Here is a 19,406-nt window from a genome sequence, read left to right on the forward strand (position 1 = left end):
CACCTGTTTTTTGCATGTAGCCACATATTTGTGGACACACAAGCCCACGCTACACTTAAAAAAAGGAACAAAAAAAAAAACACACCCAACCATGCAGACATCCGATGTGAGGCTATTGAGGGGCAACCCGCCCTGCCTATACCTCGATTGGGGATCGAACGAGGGCCGGGGCCAAGGGAGGCAAGCAGCCCTATGACCGAGCGGCCGCGGCATCCGCACTGAGTGCCACCGAGGGTGCGCAGCGACACTACTAGTAGCGAGGGGAAGGGTAAGGGCAAGGAAGACTCGTCTTGACCTCTTCTTTTTCGTCCTTTTATGTGAGGAGCTTCATCATCATCATCATCATCACCATCTTGTTTATTTTGTTTGGTTGCTTCGTAATTTTTCGATATGTGTGTGGAAGCACCTTGTCGTCTCCTCTTCTGATTCTTCATTTCCGCCATAGCCATCCTCCCTCTCTGTCTCTCCCCCTCCCTCCTTCCCCATGGCCTCTCCCCCTTCTCCATAGCCAGATCTCCCCCCCCATGGACTCCCCCTCACCTCCCTTCTCCTCTTCCCCTTCCCCCCTCCCCCCGCATTTTGCCTCCCCTTGATCCCCCCCCCCCCCCCCCCCTTTCCCTCCCCTTTCCCTCCCGTAATTCGCCTCAATCCGCCCCCGGATCCTTCCGCTCCTCCTTTTTGTATATATTATATATATATATTTTGTCTCTGCCCCCCAGCAGTTGTACAGATTTAGGCCCCTGCAGATTTAGGGTCCAGCTCTCCCCTCCCTCGATCCATGGAGCCTCAGGTCGGCAATAAGTACAGGCTCGGGCGCAAAATCGGCAGCGGATCCTTTGGAGAGATCTATCTCGGTAAATGCTTCTGCTGCTCCCGCTTGTTTCAGGATCGGATGTGGAACCCGCGTCCGTAACCATATGCCGTTTTGAAATAACGGTCGTGCATTTGAACACTTGCATATGCAAAATGTGTACGGTAAAACTTGAATTTGCGGGCCACGGGCTTTCAAGTTTCAGTTTGTAAATAGTCTTCCGTATGGTATTGATGCACAACGTATTCTTACGAACGTGTGCTCGGGATATTCAGGTACAAACGTACAATCGAATGAAGAAGTTGGCATTAAGCTGGTAATTTGTCTTCCTTCTTCCAAAGGCTTTTGGTTTGCTTTGGCACCCATTATACTAGGTTACCCAGGAATTCATTTAATCTTGGAGTTTCTGGTACCTTTGTTCATGCGATTTTGTGTTTGCCTTCCACGGGGTCTGAGCCGGTTGACTTCTAAATACTAGTCCACACAGCCGTTATTTCTGTGTGTTGGCCTTAACTTTAGATTGTTTTCTGCATGTTTTCATCTGCCAAGGCTGGGTGAGTTTCTGTTCATGGTTTTTGTAACTCTTGGCTAGCTATTCATCGATGCATTCAAACATCCTGTTTATGTTCTGCAGAAGAGTTGCACGTTGATTGCCTTATGTTTTTGATTGGTAGCTGAGCTGGAGCTGCCCTTGCGTAGCTTAAAGCACGTGTGCAATTAACCATGGAAAGAACAAGCAGAACAATCTTATTTTCAGTCCCCCCCTTAATTTTGTCCTACCTGTCAATGAAAACTTCTCTTTTTCTGTGGCTTTTAAAATCTTAAAGTTATGCTGGAGGGCATGAAATGCTAATTTTCACTCAGATACACTTCAGTGCCTGCGAAAGAATGTTGTATCTGGTCATAGAACGGGCAGGGCCTACATTCAGTTCAGAGAGCAAGACTTTTTTCATTAATTAGTTTTTTGCAAGTACAGAAAATCATCTTTACAGTTTCTGAACCCTCTAGGCCATGGATGTGATTCTTCAAGGCAGTCTGCGGAGATTCTGCAGGGGAGTGTCAAATGTTTTAACATGGACTGTGTTGCAAGACTCACCGCGAAGGCTGCTTACAATGATTTGTGTCTTTGGAACAATTATACTCTTCGTTATTGTGTGGGATGGTGCCTGCCCAGACCAAGAGAACTCATAGCTGAATCTACTTCACCAGATGTGTCAAGCTGCGAAGGCTGGTTTAAACACGATTGTGTATTCTCAAGTTAATGCCAATTGCTTTCTGCTCGATACATTAAGTGATCGTGAATTGAAGGCTTATTTTTGTCAGTCCTTTCAATAGCAGAGCTGACGAATAATAGGCACCTTGTTTGGTTCCACACGAACATCCAAAGGCAGCCTGAGAAGCAGCCTGAGAAGCCAGCTGTCGACCTAAATAGAGGTTTAGTTTGGCATGCAATTTGGCGGTCCATCCTACTGAGCTTGGGAGGGAAATTGTATTCCACACTCTGGCTGCCCAGGGGGCTAGACATAACATTGGAATTTCACATATAGTGCAGGGTACTAAATCGATTCATGACGACTCCTTTGACGAGCGCGTCAAGATCATCTTCATCAATGAAACCAGAAACTGATTTTTATTATTAGGTGCATTCATGAGGAGGTGCCACCTAAAGGTCAGATTTCAAGGCTTGTTTTGGGTTTTTTGAGTTCATGATCACACTGTATTGGATTGAGAAACATCTCTGTGAGCTCTTCATGATTACTTCTAACAGTGTTTGGAAAGTTTGTCTTGGTCTTCTTGGATGATGGTGTCATTTCGTTAAGACCATTAGGGAATTTCACATATAGTGCGTGGCACTAAATTGATTCATGACGACTCCTTTGATGAGCACGTCAAGATAATCTTCATCAATGAAACCAGAAACTGATTTTTATCATTAGGTGCATTCATGAGGAGGTGCCACCTAAAGGTCAGATTTCAAGGCTTGTTTTGGGTTTTTTGAGCTCATGATCACACTGTATTGGATTGAGAAACATCTCAGTGAGCTCTTCATGATTACTTCTAACAGTGTTTGGAAAGTTTGTCTTGGTCTTCTTGGATGATGGTGTCATTTCGTTAAGACCATCAGGGAAGGCAGAAATACGTTACTTGTGCCACACAAGCAATCGGCATGGCAGTCTGGTAGGCTTTGCAAGGGTAAGGCGGAAGAAATGCCATTTCCTTGCATTGTCTATGAAGTGTGCTCCTTGAGCATTATTTCACATAGTGATGATTATACATTGATGTAGTGTGAGTGAGAAATTAGTGCTTGGTGGTGAACACCTGAATTATACGATTGTTTTACCATGTGACTAGAGTAGCTGCCCTCTAGTAGTTATACTATCTTGTGGCTTTTGAGTGTTAGTTGAAACTTTAGACAATGGGAACGTAGTTTGTTATAATTACTGTGCTACACTAAAGAAATGGCATGTTATGTGTTTTTGTAGTGAGGGAAATTGGATGTGGCTGAATTTCCACGAGTTTTGAGAGTAAGCTAGAGTTAGTTGGATCTCATGTTATTTGGGGGTGCTTTGTAGTGTGGGCTGCCACATAGCATTTTCTTTTATTATTGTACTCTGCACATTCTCTTTGCATCTTACTCTCCTTGATTGTGGCTTCTCTCTCTACTATTCCCACTAACTTTCACTTCCACTCATCTGTCATATTCTGTGGTCGTACTTGTCAATGAGTGCGTTTTTACTTTTTACATAGGACACAATGGCTCCGCGGGTCTTTAGAAACCCAGTATAGCTGCTTATGCTTGGGCACTGATGACGACATAAGTTTTGCTTTGCTTGCTAAGTATGTCTTCCTTTTGTTTTTCATAAAAGTTTTTATTTACCTTTTTTTTCTTCTCTTACATTTTTACTTTTATTTTCTGTGTAGATTTTTGATCTTTAGAACAACAAAAAATCTAAATTTGTATGATTGGACTTATTCTAGTCTTACAAAGGTATACACAATGGCTTACTCCTATCTATTACCATTTATACATACTTAGCAATAATACATAGTGGATTTTGTGAGTCTTGATTAAAGTAGGAAAGAGGCATGTGGGAGGAGGCAAACATTTGTGAGTCTAGGAGTCTTAGCATCTGACAAGAATTGCTTGCATCATGAATTAGCTCACTTTTGAGTGCAATATGCTCTTGCTTGTTGGCTTATCAATTCAAGCACTAGAGATAAATAGAGAAGTGCACAAGGAGAGTGCTAGCCTTCATCATGGCTGAGTTTGCCCTTCACCTCCGGAGTGCCGACAGAAACTTAGGACGAAGACTTTGTATAAACACTGAGAGCATGGGCATGCGAGTTACTGGACATACAGGAGTCAGACGAGGATCTTATCTTCCGTCTTAGAACCCTCATAGAGTAGGACCATCACTAGAGATAGAGTTTTTATTGTTGCTCTGTGGACTTTTGAAAAGCCTTTGATTTTGTGGCAGAGATGCTCAAGCTCATTCATAGTTAAGAGGATGATAATCCCTCACATCAGGTCTTGCAGAATTCAAAGGATGCTTGAGATAAGTTAGCCTCTTTGTATCAGGTCTTGCAGAATCGCAAAGGATGCTTGGGATAAGTTAGCCTCTTTGTATCAGATTCACAACGAAGCTAGGGTTTCATATGTGCGGAAGCAGTTAGATGCTTTGAAGATGGATGAGGGGAAAGCATGGATGCTTCTCTGACAAAGATCAAGGAACAGTCAGCCAACATTGATGAGGTTGTGCCAGATAGTCAAACTGTGTCCATGACACTTAGTGGACTTCTTGACTCATCTCAAGGGTTTGCGACCATATTGAGGTTGGTGGCCATGGGCAATCACAACCATTATAATCAGATAGTCACTTAGTTTGTTGCAGGAAGAGTAACGCTGTGCTATTCGGAATGCCTCAATTGCAAGTCAGCATGCATTTGCTTCCCATCATAAGGGTAATGTGAAAATAACAAAGGCTTGTGAGTTTTTAGAGGATGAGTTTGGGAATGTTCCTGGATTCATCTAGGTATATATAAAGGCGTGTGGAAAACATATGCACAATTGTGATAGTACTTCGAATGCCAACAAGAATGCACATAAGAAAAACAAGAGATGCAGCTTGTGTAGGAAACCAAGTCATGATATTTCTGAATGCCGAAAGCACATAGAATCACAGAACAAGCAGAAGTAGTCTAGCCTTGTAGTTATGGATGCTTCATTTTCCCATGAGAAGGATGAATGAGCCAATGTTACTCATCATGATTGGGCTTTCATGGTTAATGCCATTACAATCCTTCTATTTATGATTCATGCATGACTGTTTCTGATGCATTCAGCACTAGGTATTTTGACATTGGTGCTTCTAAGCACACTACTTCTTGCAAGAAGTTGTTTCTTTATTTGCATGATGCACCCAAGGGGGCACTGTGACTTGTGCCAATAATGCATCTTATGTTGTGAAGGGCATTGGCCAAGGTGAGCTTACTGTAGCATCAGGTGATCCTATTTCTGATCAGGATGTTTTTGATGGCTACTACTTTGCCGTCCAAGGAATACAAAGAATCTCATATCCATTTCAGCCATTGCTACATCCGGATATAAAGTTGTCTTTGATGGCTACTACTTTGCCGTCTATGATTTGAGAACTGGCAATAACATTGTCGTCATCGGAAAATTGTCTAGGGGTCTATATAGACTTGATGCCTATGACAGGGAGACAGACACTGCGTGGTTGCAAACACTCATATGTGGCATGAGCGCTTTGGGCATCTGAATTATGGCATTCTGAGGTTGTTGATCGTTGTGTCACAACGATGCCATTTTGAGAGCAAATATTGGATGGATGCTATGAAATCTGAGCTAGACTCAATTCATCAGAATGACACTTGGGAGTTGTGTGATTTGACTAAAGGCAAGTGTGCTGTATGTTGGATTAACAGGGTTGGAGAGCTCAGGGGGTTGACGCGTCACCATGTAATTAGGTAGAAGATAAACCTGTAGGGGGATGGACTGAGGCTGCCATGTGGGCAGCCTGATGGCTGCCACATGGACAGCAGACAGGGATGCTAGATGAGGTTTTGCTTGGGGCAGCAAGAAAAAGTACTAGAGGGTTGGCGCCTACCTGAGTAGGTACAGAATGTACTCTGGGTTGTATGGCAGCAGGAGCAGCAGGTACAACAGGTACAGGAGGTACAACAGATGGTACAGCACCAGCTGCAGGTACGGAGCAGGTGCCTGGAGAAGAAAAGAGTGCGGGACTATAGAAGCAACTGAATGTTCTGTTCGGGGCTGCAACAGAGCTCAAGAACAGGTCAAAATAGTATCTGACAGAGGCGACTGGAACAGGGAAGCCACGTGACAGTCAGGAGCATCTGGAAGAGGCTGTTTGAAGCTGGTAGAGGTGAATCAGCAGGTCAGAGAAGTGCAGATCCACAAGGGCTGGAGCAGATCTTCCACACGGCAGATGTATGCCTGGGTTGGACCAGGTAATAGATGCAATATGAGCCAGGAACAGTCGTGGATGGAGGTGGGCCAGTGGTAGGCTTCCATGTGGCCAGGTCGGGCAGTAAAACATTGCTTGAACAGGTTGGACCCGTCTCTGAACTGGTTGGCCAACTCACAGATGTTGGGCAGGTTGGCTGGGGTTCAAGCCTATAAAAGGGCCCCATCCTTGGGGCATTCTTATTTCGTTGTTCCAGGGTTCTTGTGCTCAGTTTGGGCTGCCACTACTGCGGCAAGGGAGGTCTAGAACAGCAGCAACAGGCTTCATCAAGGGGCTGCCTACACAGTGGCAAAAGAAGATGGGATCAAGAGACCTTGTGCCTCACCAAAGGTGCCACGAGGAGGTAGGAGAACATTTTGGGAGCCACATGGGTCCGCATCTAGTCAGCACCTTGAAGAAGAGAGGGTGGTACACTGCCCCATTTTTTACATATGATTTTTGTCCATCTTGGACAAATATATATTACGTTTCTACTCTCTCTCTTGAGCATTGTTGGATTACTGTCTGCACATTTGTAGTAGTACACCCTAAGGAAAGAAGTTGGATTAGAATTTATCACAGTGTGATGCTTGGGCATTGTCTCTTTGGTTAGCAGATGACATTAAAGGTACTGCTATATGGGAGGCCTACATGCTTCCTCTTATATAGTAGAAATGGTATTTCACAATTTTGAAGACTTCTAAAATTGTTAAAGTGAATATAGAGTCATTTTTAAGACTCATTCTCTTTATGATTCTCTTTCTAAAGTTCTATAGTAGTAAATCTGTTTGTTGCTAGATCACCAATTTAGGAAAAAATTGAACGTTAAAGGTCATTAGTTAGTGGGTTAGGTGGGCGTGTTGTTACTTTTTATTTTCCTATTTTGGATCTTAGTAATAAAAGTTGTTGTGTTGAAATATTTGAAGGGATCCAAATTGCGATGTTGATATTCTAGCCAATGTTGAGCAATGGCATGTTATTAGTATTGACAATTCTATCAACATGCACGAATGGTATCCGAAATATTTACATTGATGTTTTTTTTTTTTTTTTGACAGGAAAGTGTGAAGACCAAGCACCCCCAGTTGTTGTACGAGTCTAAATTATATAGGATTTTGCAAGGGGGAAGTATGCTCTCTTTTCTTGATGCTTTGTCCACAATATTTACAATTTCTTTATGTTTCTACTTTGTCAAGTGAGTTATATGCTTGAGTGATTAGGTGGCTTGATTGTGATTGTGTCTCTAGCATTTGCATTTCTTATGAAATTGGTTCAATTCTTGGCCTATGCCTATGCAAAGAAGAAAGCAAGATTGATGTGCGTATTGGGTACTAAGTCTTGATTGTCTACGGATTATGTGTGTGTGTCTGTGTGTGTGTGTGTGGGGGGGGGGGGGAGAGAGAGAGAGAGAGAGAGAGATGATATGATTGTATTTAAGTCCACGTGAGACCATTCAAGATCTATGGGACTGGTGATCACTATTAGCTAATATTGATCCTTTACATCCAGTGAGAGAAAGTATTACAACTTTATCATGTATTGAGTACTTGTTGTTGGGCTAGCTTGTGTGCTAGATCCAGCACCTTGTTGCGATGTTCTAGAATCTCTTTCAAGTAGCTTCTTAGCTTTCTGGCTGGCTGCTCCAACAGGTTTTTAACTTTCTCTGTTGTCCCCATAGCCTTCTGTGATGTGTGCGTAGGCTCTACATTTCAGGTTCATTTTCTACATCCACTGTGGGGCAAATTTTGCAGGTTCTTTCCTCTTTGGGGATCCTGGGTCTTGCCCATCTACCCTTCTCTACCTTGAGATCATCTGATTTTGCAGATGTGTGTGAGAGAGAGAGAGAGAGAGAGAGAGAGAGAGAGAGAGAGAGAGAGAGATGATTTGGATTCTTTTGCCAAAGCAATGGCACTTCCATTATCAGCAACATCTTGGACTGCATCAAGGTCCCAAGAGCTTCCGAAGCCAATGCCACGATTGCTTGCTTCTTTGTGAGACTAAGAACACGCGAGAATTCAGCATGAATGTATATCCTGAAATAGACTTGCTACCTCCCATCTGCATCATAGAACTCCTCAAGCTGTGGCTCTACATATGGGATCCATTTGAGATATGCCAGCCTATGGCTGGCTATCCCACTAAGCTATCTGAAAACCTGCTTCTTTCCATTTCAATTGTGGACTCACGACTTTGCCATGAGCTGGCTAACAAGGCCTACTGTATAGCTAATATCTGGCTGTGTCGATGTCATCAAATAGATGAGTCAACCAACCGTTTGTCGGTATAGTGCAAGATTTGAAAGAGGTGCACTTTCAACTTCTGCATGTTGTGCCTGGTCTTAATAGTTCTCTTAGACGTATGCCATCCAACACCCAGAATGTATCTTTGTTTTCCAGAGTCAATGTATCTTTGTCTCTCACGAAGAATGTATCTTTGTTTCATAGAGTCAATGCATCTATTCATCAAGAATGTCTCTTAGAGGTCAATGTATCTTTGTTTGTTCTACCTCAACACGAAGAATCCCAATCAAACTCCTTGCGATGATTGATGTTGACTGCCTTGATCAACTCGTTGTTACTGCTTACTATGATGAGCACATGGGGTGCAACAAGTGAGAGCGTCTGCATTTCTTTCACATTCACTCTAGGATAAAGTTCAATTTTGTGAACCCTTACTGTCTGAAATATGCGTAAATCTTACTATACCAAGCTTATGGGGGTTGCTTGAGACTATAAAGTATTTTCTTCAATCTGCACACCAAGTCCATAGATCCTTTTCCCATATATCAATCTGGCTGTCACATATACAACCCTTCTTGCAGTTCTCCTTTAAGGAATGTAGACTTGACATACATTTTATGAACATATTGTCTCCATCCTTGTGACCAGTGGGAAGCTCTCCTCATACTCAATGCCCTCTTGTTGAGCATATCCTTTTATTACCAATCTTGCCTTATACTTGTCTACACTCCTATCAAGTTCTGAAGTATGGCAGTTTGACTCATTTGCAACGAATGACATTCTTTCGCTTGGCCGGTTTCACCAACTTCCAAGCTTCTTTTTTCAAAATGCCATTATTCTCTTCTTCCATGGCATCAACCCATTCCTTCAATTCTATTGCCTCTTGAAAGTTGATAGGTTCTTTGACTTGTGTCACACAACAAATAAGAACTTTTAAACTATTTGCAGTCTTCTAGGCTTAACGACCTTGACAATGCCCTCCTTCATCCACCAATTTCTTTGTACATATTGGCATTTGCTTGATGATGTGGCTTCTTGGTTATGCTTACCATGAGATGCTTTCTCTGGATGAGCATTTGTACAATACCTAGGAGATGCTCCCCCATTCCATTGACTGCTCCTACTCATGTCATTAAATATTCCACATTCTATGGATGTTTGCAATTTTGATCTTTGACTTGTTTGTTTGCTCTTCCATCAGATTTCTCATTATGATGACGGCAACTTGCTTCACGTGCACATCAAACATCACATCCCGGGAAGCAAATATTTTGTTAGTCGCATGATTGTACAACTAATAAGCTTTATGTTCCTATGCATACCCAACAAAATACACTTCTCACTTCTGGTATAAAACTTTCTATCTTAAATGGTGCGTTGCCCTATCAGCTAGATCTAGATGCTCGTTTGGGAGAGACTAAAATGAAATCATTTAGACTTCACAAGCAGTTGTAGCTTGAATGAAGAGATTTGGACTACTTTTTGATTAGCCTTCTTCTTTAGTGCTAGCCTTCGTCATAGCTGAGTCTACCCTTCACCTCCGGAGTGTCGACAGAAACTTAGTACGAAGACTTTGTATAAAAGGATGCTCAAGTATGTGTGGGTGTGTGGATTTGTATGTGTGAGAGCATATTTTTATACTATGGTCTACACCCATTGTTGGGTGTTGATGACGTCAGTGGGGATGTCATAGTAGCTAGTCCCTGCTATGCTTGATGGAGTTTATGGTTTTTAATCTTATGAGTGACTATCGTGAGATTTAAACTGCACTATGTTGTTTTTAGAGGATGAGTTTGGGAATTTTCTTGGATTCATCTAGGTATATACACTTCTCACTTTTGGCATAAAACTTACCTCTAAATTTGTATGATTGGACTTATTCTAGTCTTACAAAGATATATAAAACTTACCTCTCTTGTCCTTCGACACATGAATATAGGTAGTTGATCCACACACTTTGAGATGCTGGACATTTGGCTTATGTCCACTCCATGCTTCCTCTAGTTTCATATCATGTAAAGCATTAATAGGGACTGGTTTAACTAATAAGCCAATGTGCAAATTGCTTCTACCCAAAACTTGTCTAGTGAAACCTTAACCAAACCTCATACTCAACTCCCGTAGTCCAACTGCAGCTCTCAGGTTAATTCGCACTTGGGAAAACACATCCTATAAATGGCTAGAATTCAATTTGGAGCAAGGGGAGGTAATCCGTAATACTTTGGATCAAATCGCACTTGTAGAAAGAGTCCATTTGGAGGCCGGAAACTCCGTACAGCTAGCAAGAAACTCAATGATGGGGCTGAGAAAAGAAGTTGCTATAGTGAGAGAATGTTGGAGAAGAGGAGAGAGCTAGCACACATGACTAAGGGCCATAAATTAAAGAAGTGGGGAATTTAGCACTCTCCAAAGTGCTGCTCCTTGCACAAACAATATCTAACACTTCAACCCATTAGAGGTTAGCCAAATGCATGCATTCTAGCTCTTTGGACTAATCCTAGCCCCTTGTGGGCGTCCCCACAATATTCTTTTAACCAATGCAATGCAATGCAATGCAAAGGAAGATGAAACTTGTTCTAATTGACCGAAGTTAACATTCTTTGACCAAGGTCAATAAAAGATTTCTCTTTATTTTTTGGGAGAAGTACAAGTTTGTGACATTCCCTCCGTTGCTAAATAGTTGCACTTAACAAAAAAGCTTCTTGGTACATGTGGAATTTGGAGGTACATGGAGAGAAAATTGTCCACCCTCTTGGCATCAACTGCTCGATTGAGCTTCTTGTGAGATCTTTTGTCCATAGATGGCCCTTACACAATTTGACGTTCGTGACTCTACTTCAAGCTGCTACTTCTGCGAGCTGCCTCTACAAGCTTTCTTTTGGCTTTGTTCCAAGCTCTATTGTGTACTTGGAGCACAATTCTTCGGGAACTTTTCTCTGTGTTTTCTGCAGGTTTTATGACCATCAAGCAGCCTTGACAAATATCTGTTAACCTCCTCTCAGCAATAGCTTCGTCTCTGAAGCTTTCTTTGCTCTAGTCTTCTTTGAGCTCCAAAATGTGTGAAGCTCCTCCTCAAGAGCTTCTCCTTTATTCGCCCTCTCCCACTGGGGTGCCTCGATTATACATGTATGCACATATATGTGTGTGTGTACATGCGTGCGTGGACGCGTGCCAAGCTACAAAAAGCTCGCAACATGAAGCTCGTATGGTGAAAGAAGGGATGCCCACGAAGAAGTTGTAGGGAGCATATGGGCTTGTAGCACTTTATGGAAAAGTGCTAGGAAGGGGTGCCCACAAGCAAGGAAGAGCTGCAAAGTAGCAAGTTTCCTCATCACTCATGTCTGATGGACATGAAGAAGCGGAGTTGCGTACTTGACTAGGCTTCCACCCATATCTCTCCTTTCCAGGCCTTGGTATTCTACAGGTCCAGGGTCCCCTATGATTATTTTTGAAGGGGGGAAGAAAAGAGAGAATCTGAAATGTTTTTTAGGAATCTAGTAGTAGATTCACATATCCTAGAAAGAATGCATATGGATGCATTGGAATGGGTGGAGTATCGTCCAATTCAATGGGGATGCCTTCTTTTATATGTGAATTTAGCTAGCTTCTTAGTTAGCCCACTAGTTGAGATCCCACAAGTTTGTGGAACATGGTTTTGGTCCCCATGGTGTGGAACACGGTCCTGTAAAACCATGGTTTTGGATAACCGAATTGACTTTCTTAATCCTAGCTGGTAATTAGTATTATTAGCTATATCCAACTAGTAGTTGGCTCACAAAGGTGTATTACCCATTTGGATGACTCATCGATTAGCTCACAAATTTGTCTAGCTAGGTAGTTCATCCTATTTACTTTAGCACTGAAGTTGATGGCCCACGATTTGGTGGTCAAAACCACTACTTTCCATTGTGGTGGTGGGAAAAGTCATGGATTCAAATTAGATGGGTTTAGTTTCCATCCAATCAAACTAGATGGACTTGGGTCCCATCCGATTGGGTTTGGTGAACTGGGTGTCTAGTTTCTCCCCACTGGAAGGGTTTAGTCTTCACTTCGCAAAAACAAAGGGTTTTTCTTCAACTTCAACTTTTCCTTAATCATTCATACGCATGTAATTATGTGAATTATCAAGGGTTCGATTTCTCATAAATGTGTCCATTGGCAAGTTAGGCTATTTGTGTCTCCCAAAGCCTTGGCACATGTTTAATGCAGCATTAAACAAGTGCTTTTCCTTCTAGCTTTTGGCTTGCCTTTGGAAGAAAATAGCTCTTTGATATCAAATTCCTTGCCCTTACTAGGGCTATGGCTATGATCTCATTGTCTATATCTATTTAGAGCATATAGAAGATTTATATTATCAATTACTTGTCGTGGAAATTCATAGAAACATTCTTGTTACATATATAGACGCCCATAGTAGTTGCATTTTATACTCCTACCATCAATGCAATGGATTAAAGATGCATGGTCTAATTTTCATTATGGTAACGTCGACCCATGGTCAAGATTTGCATATAAATTCCATAGGTAAGGGTAAGCTCAACCCTTATGGTGGGTAAAGGTATGATTGGAGGACCATACATGCAACATTCCCTCCCGCTTCTTTAGCAGCTGACCCCAATCGCTAGGTTTTAGCATTTGCCACTCTTGTTTTTCGGTAGGGGGGGGGATGCACTCTTTGAAAACCCTAAACATCACTTTTGTTCAAGGGGTAAAACCCCTTGTCAGTAAATCATAAGGCTTTAAAATGATCCCTTTTTCTATACAAACGTTTGTTTTATTTTTTTTCAATACCCCAACTAAAAACTAGCATCATTTTCACTACCTTGGTAGGTCATTGATCCCAACTACTAGGTTTTAGCATTTGCCACCTTAAATAGCAACTAATTCATATGTAAGGGGAATTAGGATCCAAGCTATCAAGAGGGACCGCCTCATGGAGCTCTATCCTCTTAATGCTCTAACCTTGTATCCCTGGGGTAATCCCTTTGAAGGCTCTGCATGCGGGTTATAATCCTGAGGGCTCCCATTCATATTCTCACTGCGCTACAACAGCTCCAGAGGCAGTGAGGGATCATCTCAAGAACTCCAGTGACACTACCCCACCCCTCCACCCCGCGTCTACTTGTGTCGTCCGATCCTGCCCAAAGGAAATTTCGAACCAAATGTCGGAGCTGTCCAATGCACCCTATGTGAAAACACCAGTAGGAGGCAATGTACCAGGCTGTGGCAAGGACCTGGTTTGCTACTAAGGCACGGCCTGCTAGGGAGAGTTTGGCCGAGCTCCAGTAGAGAAGCTTGCGTTGAACACTCTCAAGAACCGGGGCGATTTGATGCTCTGCTGTAATATCGATACCTCGAGCTATCTCACTGTTTGGCCCCTCGGACTCTCTCCGAGCTCATTGTGGTGCCCTCTACATACAAGGCGGTGTCATCTGCAAACTTGGAATCCAACAACTCCTCCCGTCTAATTGGGAGCCTCGACCCTGTGAGGCCCGCCACGTGCGATCTCAAGTAGTAGCCCATGCCTTCGCTACAAAAGGCAAAGAAAGGGAGCTAGGGGACAGTCCTGGCGGACCGAGCGTGAGAGAGAAAAGGCCTCGTCCGTGTGTCCACCTATAATCATCTGACTAGAGCTCCCCGCATAGAGTACAGAGACTCCTCTAATCCATCTGTCTAAGAAACCAAACCTCTGCATGGTGCCCTCCAGGAAAGACCACTCTACCTTGTCGTAAGCCTTCTCAAAATCCAAGAGAAGGATGGCCAAGGGCTGTGACTCCTTCTTGGCCCAATCCACAGCCTCCTAGAATGTGAAGACGTTGTCCAGAATGCTTTGCTCCTGTATAAAGCGAGTCTGTGTATCATGGATGATGTCGGTGAGATGAGGCCGCAATTGCAAACTCACGACCTTAGCAAGGATCTTGTATGTGGTGTCCAGCCGGATGATTGGTGTTCACTGTCGGATGTTTGACCTATCTCCCCCTTTCAGGATCAAACAAATCTACCCCCCTGCTTGAGGACTGAGGAAGGGAACTTGTGTTGAATATCTTTTGGCAGGATGAGCAGAAAGTGTTGGCAATGATCTTCTAGAAGTTACGAAAGAAGGCGAGATTCAAGGCTATCTTCTCGCGGACACTTCCAGGTTGGAAGGGCCTTGAGGGATTCCCAAAGCCCCTCGAGTCTTTTACACAACTCCCTCTAGACTACTGTCCGAACATGGTCCGGAACTAACTCACGGGCCACAAGGCAAGCTGGAGTCACCCTCTTTGCTTGAAAGAGCTAGCTGTAGAAATCCGTGGTCAGCTCAAGAATCTCTTGTGGATTAGTGTGCAAGATGCCCTGCGGATCCCGTAATCATTGTAGCTACATGCTGTCGATCGAGGTCCAATGGTATGAAAAAATTGCTTTGTCATCCTATCCCCTTGCTGAACCTAGTGGGCTCGGGTGGAGTGGAAGGAAAACTCAGCCTGTTGAACCTCTGTGTCCTGGAGCTCAAGGTGCGCACTCTCATATCTATCACTAAGCCACTAGGATCTTGGGTCCTGTTACGTGAGCCTCTCTATGAAGGCGAGGTCTCGTCGCAGTGCACACTCGCACTCCCGAAGAGCCCTTATTCGTCTAAGGTCGTGAGACTGCAACTCCTCGCTACTCCTCTGAATCGCATTTGTCACCCACAAAGCCCAACCCTCGCAGGGTACTGACTCAAGCTGTTGCCGAATCTCTGCAATAACCAGCTGAATCTCCTCATCCCGCAGTAGGTCCTCTGGAATGCGGATCCCCTTTTGGGGAAGACCACGGCGGGGCTGCTCTAGGTATAATACCGTCAGAGAGTGGTCTGACATCGTGGTGCCTACTAGAATCCCTGTAGAGCCACCTCTGTGGAGTGCCTAGTCCTCGACATAGAAGCGACCCAGCATCTCAAGCAATCCATCATGTTGCCTCTGGCCAAATGAGAAGAGAAGGTTGCCAGGGATCTTGCTGAACGCTAGCTCTCTCAATGAGTCTCTGCCACTGATCGTGAAGATGAACTGCTCCCAAGTGCTCCGCTTTGTTGCTGGCATCTTGGAAAAGGAGACACCTCCTGCTTGTCTACTGACAGGGGAGCCGAGGTAGGTCCGATAGGGGGGTGGGAAGGGGGGGAGGCTGAAGAAGTTGCTATGGTTGGGGAGGGCGGGGCGGATGGAGTAGGGGTAGGGGGGGAGGCGAGGGGAGGGGGGCGGGTGGTCAAGATGACCATGGTAGGAGTTGCAAGGGGAGGAGGAGGGGGTGGGGGGAGCTGGGAGGGGGGCGGGAGGGAATAGAGTCTCTTGAGGCATGATGTTGACGCAAGGGTGACTGTGGTTGCTGTGTCTCCACTAATGGAGGATCACTTGGCTGAACCGTGAACCCTGTTGGTGGGGGGAGGGTCTCCAACCAAGGGCTCCTGCAGCTTCTCCTCTGCGGATGCCTCTCGACTCTCTCTCTCTCTCCCTCTCTCTCTCTCTCTCTCTCTCTTTGCATCTAGTCCATTGCCTATTGCCTATAGTGCTTTTGAGCCAACTTGCTTTGTTTCATTTTCTTTTTACCTACCTAGGTCCACTCTCTCTGAAGGTGTCACCCAGGGGGTTTGAGACCCTTACTGTTCCTGTCTGAGGGGGTGCTGAGCCCTGGCCTGTGGGGTGGGGGGGGGGGGGGGAGGAGTCTATCTCTGACCACGAGGGTGGTTTACCCCCCTCGAGGGTCTCCAGGAGGATCAACTCTGGGAGGGACTCCGGGCTCTTAACCACCAATCTGATCCTAGGGACCCTGTCATCTGCTACCATTGAAGCTGCTGAATTTGGCGGGGACTCTAGCATTGTGCCAAACGCTCTACCAATGGAGGGAAGGATGGCTCTGTATTCCTTTGGAAGCCACAGGAAGCGGAGCTTCACTAGGAATCGGGGAACATGGTGTGTCGTGTCCATGTCATCCACTGTGAAGCCATGATACCAAGGAAAAGATACACCAAATGCGGGCCAAGGAGGATGGGGCTCTGCTTCACCAGTGTCAAGGCGGTAGCATGAGAGCTTAGCTAGAGGAGGAGGACGCCTCTTCAGTAGATGGTGACCTCTTGGATGTGGTCTCCTTCTAGTGCCAAGCTCGCCTAGATCCACTCTCTCACCCGTCTCCTTGTGGGAGTGAGGCCCACAATTTTGCGCACAACTGCTTTGTCCTGAAGTGACTGGACCACATGTTGCACCTGTTTCTTGTCAGTTGGAGAAAGGATAACCTTAACGGGTGTGGGATTCAAGGGTGCTGCCATAGAGCCTCTTTGGCCATCACCAAGATTTTCTTTTTTTGAACAAACACAAAAAAAGTTTGCTGTGAGGAAGGAAAAAAGAAACAAAGAGCCACTTGAATAGTGGGCATGGAAGCTGCCTCACCCCAAGAAGGCTAAGGAGAGCCCTTGAAGAAAGAGGCGCCTCTAAGAAGCCGTGCTACCCAAAACCGAACACACACCTAAGGCCCGAGGGTGAGACGAGAAAGGGATGAATGGCTGCAAAGAGATCCTTTGAAAAGGAAATGGGAGTAGAGAGAAGGAAAGAACGAGAGAGGGGAGGGCTAGGAGGGAAGCGGAGAAGGAGGGCGAGATTTGGATGTGAGGAAGGAGGCGGAGAAGGAGGTGGAGAAGGGGGGCGGAGAAGGAGGCGGAGAAGGGGAAGGAGGCATGGAGGAAGTGGAAGGGAAGGAGATGGAAGGGGAGTAGGGAGGGAGGCAGAAAAGGGGAGATATGAGGCGGAGGGGGGAGGGGAAGGAAGCGGAGGGGGAAGTGGAGAAGATGGCAGGGAAGGAGGCGGAGGGGGAGGTAGGAAGGGAGGCGACGGCGGCGGCGGGAGGAAGTCCGAGGAGAGGCAGGAGATGTCGGGAGAAGGAGGTGGAGTGGAGGCAGGGATTGAGGCAAGAGAAGTCGGGGGAAGGAGGAGGTAGAAGAAGTTTGGAGGGAGGAGGAAGATGGCGGGGGGGGGGACGGGCAGCGGGAGCAGCCAGGGAAGCTGTAACGGCAACCAATTATGAGAGGTGTTCCATTAATAATATGTATATTACAAGACTCTATAAACATTTAAATTCAAGAGTATTTTCGAGTGTTCCCTCTTATCAACAAACAAGAAAATGCTTTGTAGAAGTCTTAATGAGATTCGAGAGTCTCTAGTTAAATCTTTAAAGAGAATTTGCATAAGGTGTAAATGCCTTTAATAAATTAATGAGTTGTTTTGGAGGTTAACCTCTAAATGCAAAAATATATCCTAGTAATATCACAACACAGTGAATGGGCAAGTTTTTATTAGGATGCGTGAGTGTGCCATGAGGATTCTAATAAAGTTTTTGATTAAGGTATTTGGTGTAATAAAATGTTCTCACTCTGGTTGCAACGGGCTTTTCCAAGTCCACATGGTCATATTCTATGTCTAGGTCTGAGATTTTAAAACAAGTCTAAGTTGTCTTACTCCTTGTATTTGCAGCTGGCATTCCAAATATAAGATGGTGTGGTGTGGAAGGAGATTACAATGTGCTCGTACTGGATTTGTTGGGTCCAAGTCTTGAGGATTTGTTCACTTTCTGTAGTCGAAAATTTTCTCTGAAGACGGTTCTCATGCTTGCCGACCAGATGGTCCGTTTCTCGCATTTCCTTGCAGTTGATCTTAATTTTCATTCAATTGTTGTTTAGTGGGATGCAATTCTATTTGGTCCTTAGCTTGAAAAGAGTTTAGCATTATGTTTTAGGGCTTTCCTTCCCCTAGTGTATTTGAATGTGCAAATAAGTTTTTTGATCGCTCTTTCTCAAGTTGTATGCCTATAATGTGGTTAGTTGGTAATAATATTTTTGAAAGACTCTTGTGATGATAGTATAAGCATTGCATATAAATATGCATTTTGTGATCCATTATGTCAAACCTACTTTGGCCTTCGTAGTATGTCCCTTAAATTAAGGGGGATGGATTAGCATTCACATTTGCCATGTTCATGTGTTGCTTTTCATGTCATTTATTTCTAGTTATAAGTTGTTTGAAGTAATACTTTTTTCCATTTTTACTCTCTTGTTTTTCCAAGCTTTGTGCATGTAACATGGATGGATGTCTTTGGATAAAGTGCTAGCAATTGAGCTTGCCTTGGGATTATTCTTTGTATTAGTGTAATTACCGTTGATAATTGTGTTTCATTACCTTTTTGGGCTTTGCTTCCCTTGCTATATTTGTGTGTGTGTGTGTGTGTGTGTGTGTGTGAGAGAGAGAGAGAGAGAGAGAGAGAGAGAGAGAGAGAGAGAGAGAGAGATGACTGTAGAGGAGGGAGGGAGGGTGGGAAAAGTTAGTGTTATGACTGTGAACAATATTGTGATCTCTTGCTATGGCCGTCTCCCATGGTGGATCTCATGAGTCTAGACTTGATTTGGGTGACCTCGTGTACAAAGAGTGCGGCACATCTTTGGTCAAGGTAGTTAATGACCATGCTCACATATGTGCATCAATGGGTAGAAAGGCTGAGACCTCCTCCAAATCTCAGTAACTGGGTTGCTTATATGAAGGAAATGCTCTTGCTAGAAGGCCAATCTTGCTCATAAGGGAGATATCCATGTCCGATGGATCTATATTTGTCATAGATCACCCTGAAAGTTTTGATAAATCTCTTGCTATGTCAACCAATATGGTGGTAGATGATGAATGTGCATGTTCCATGAATGGAACCATGTGGAGACTTGTGCATCCCAACATTCCTCAACTCCATTCGCAAACTTCATAGATGATGAGATGGCCTAGAAAGGTAATGTCGTGTAGAGTGTACCTCTTCCCTTGGATTGTGCGAGATATCATGATGACCTATAGTTTCTCAAAATTGGTCCACTCCTCCTCTCTG

General features: G+C 44.3%; 1 protein-coding gene across 1 annotated transcript in view; it reads left to right on the top strand.

The window, feature by feature from the left end:
- The first annotated feature begins 314 nt into the window (after positions 1 to 314).
- Positions 315 to 19,406, top strand: part of LOC147881301 (casein kinase 1-like protein 12) — a 33,949-nt gene continuing 14,857 nt past the window's right edge. Inside the window, exons 1-4 of the mRNA XM_087402250.1 lie at positions 315 to 854; positions 1,087 to 1,127; positions 7,359 to 7,428; positions 18,017 to 18,165. Coding sequence (XP_087258376.1) covers positions 779 to 854; positions 1,087 to 1,127; positions 7,359 to 7,428; positions 18,017 to 18,165 — 336 coding nt within the window. The 5' untranslated portion in view covers positions 315 to 778. The remainder of the gene's footprint in view (positions 855 to 1,086; positions 1,128 to 7,358; positions 7,429 to 18,016; positions 18,166 to 19,406) is intronic.

Source organism: Dipteris shenzhenensis, chromosome 31 (genome assembly GCF_047967505.1).
Source record: "Dipteris shenzhenensis isolate YYH24624 ecotype China chromosome 31, Dip_SZ_1.0, whole genome shotgun sequence".
NCBI classification, from domain to species: domain Eukaryota; kingdom Viridiplantae; phylum Streptophyta; class Polypodiopsida; order Gleicheniales; family Dipteridaceae; genus Dipteris; species Dipteris shenzhenensis.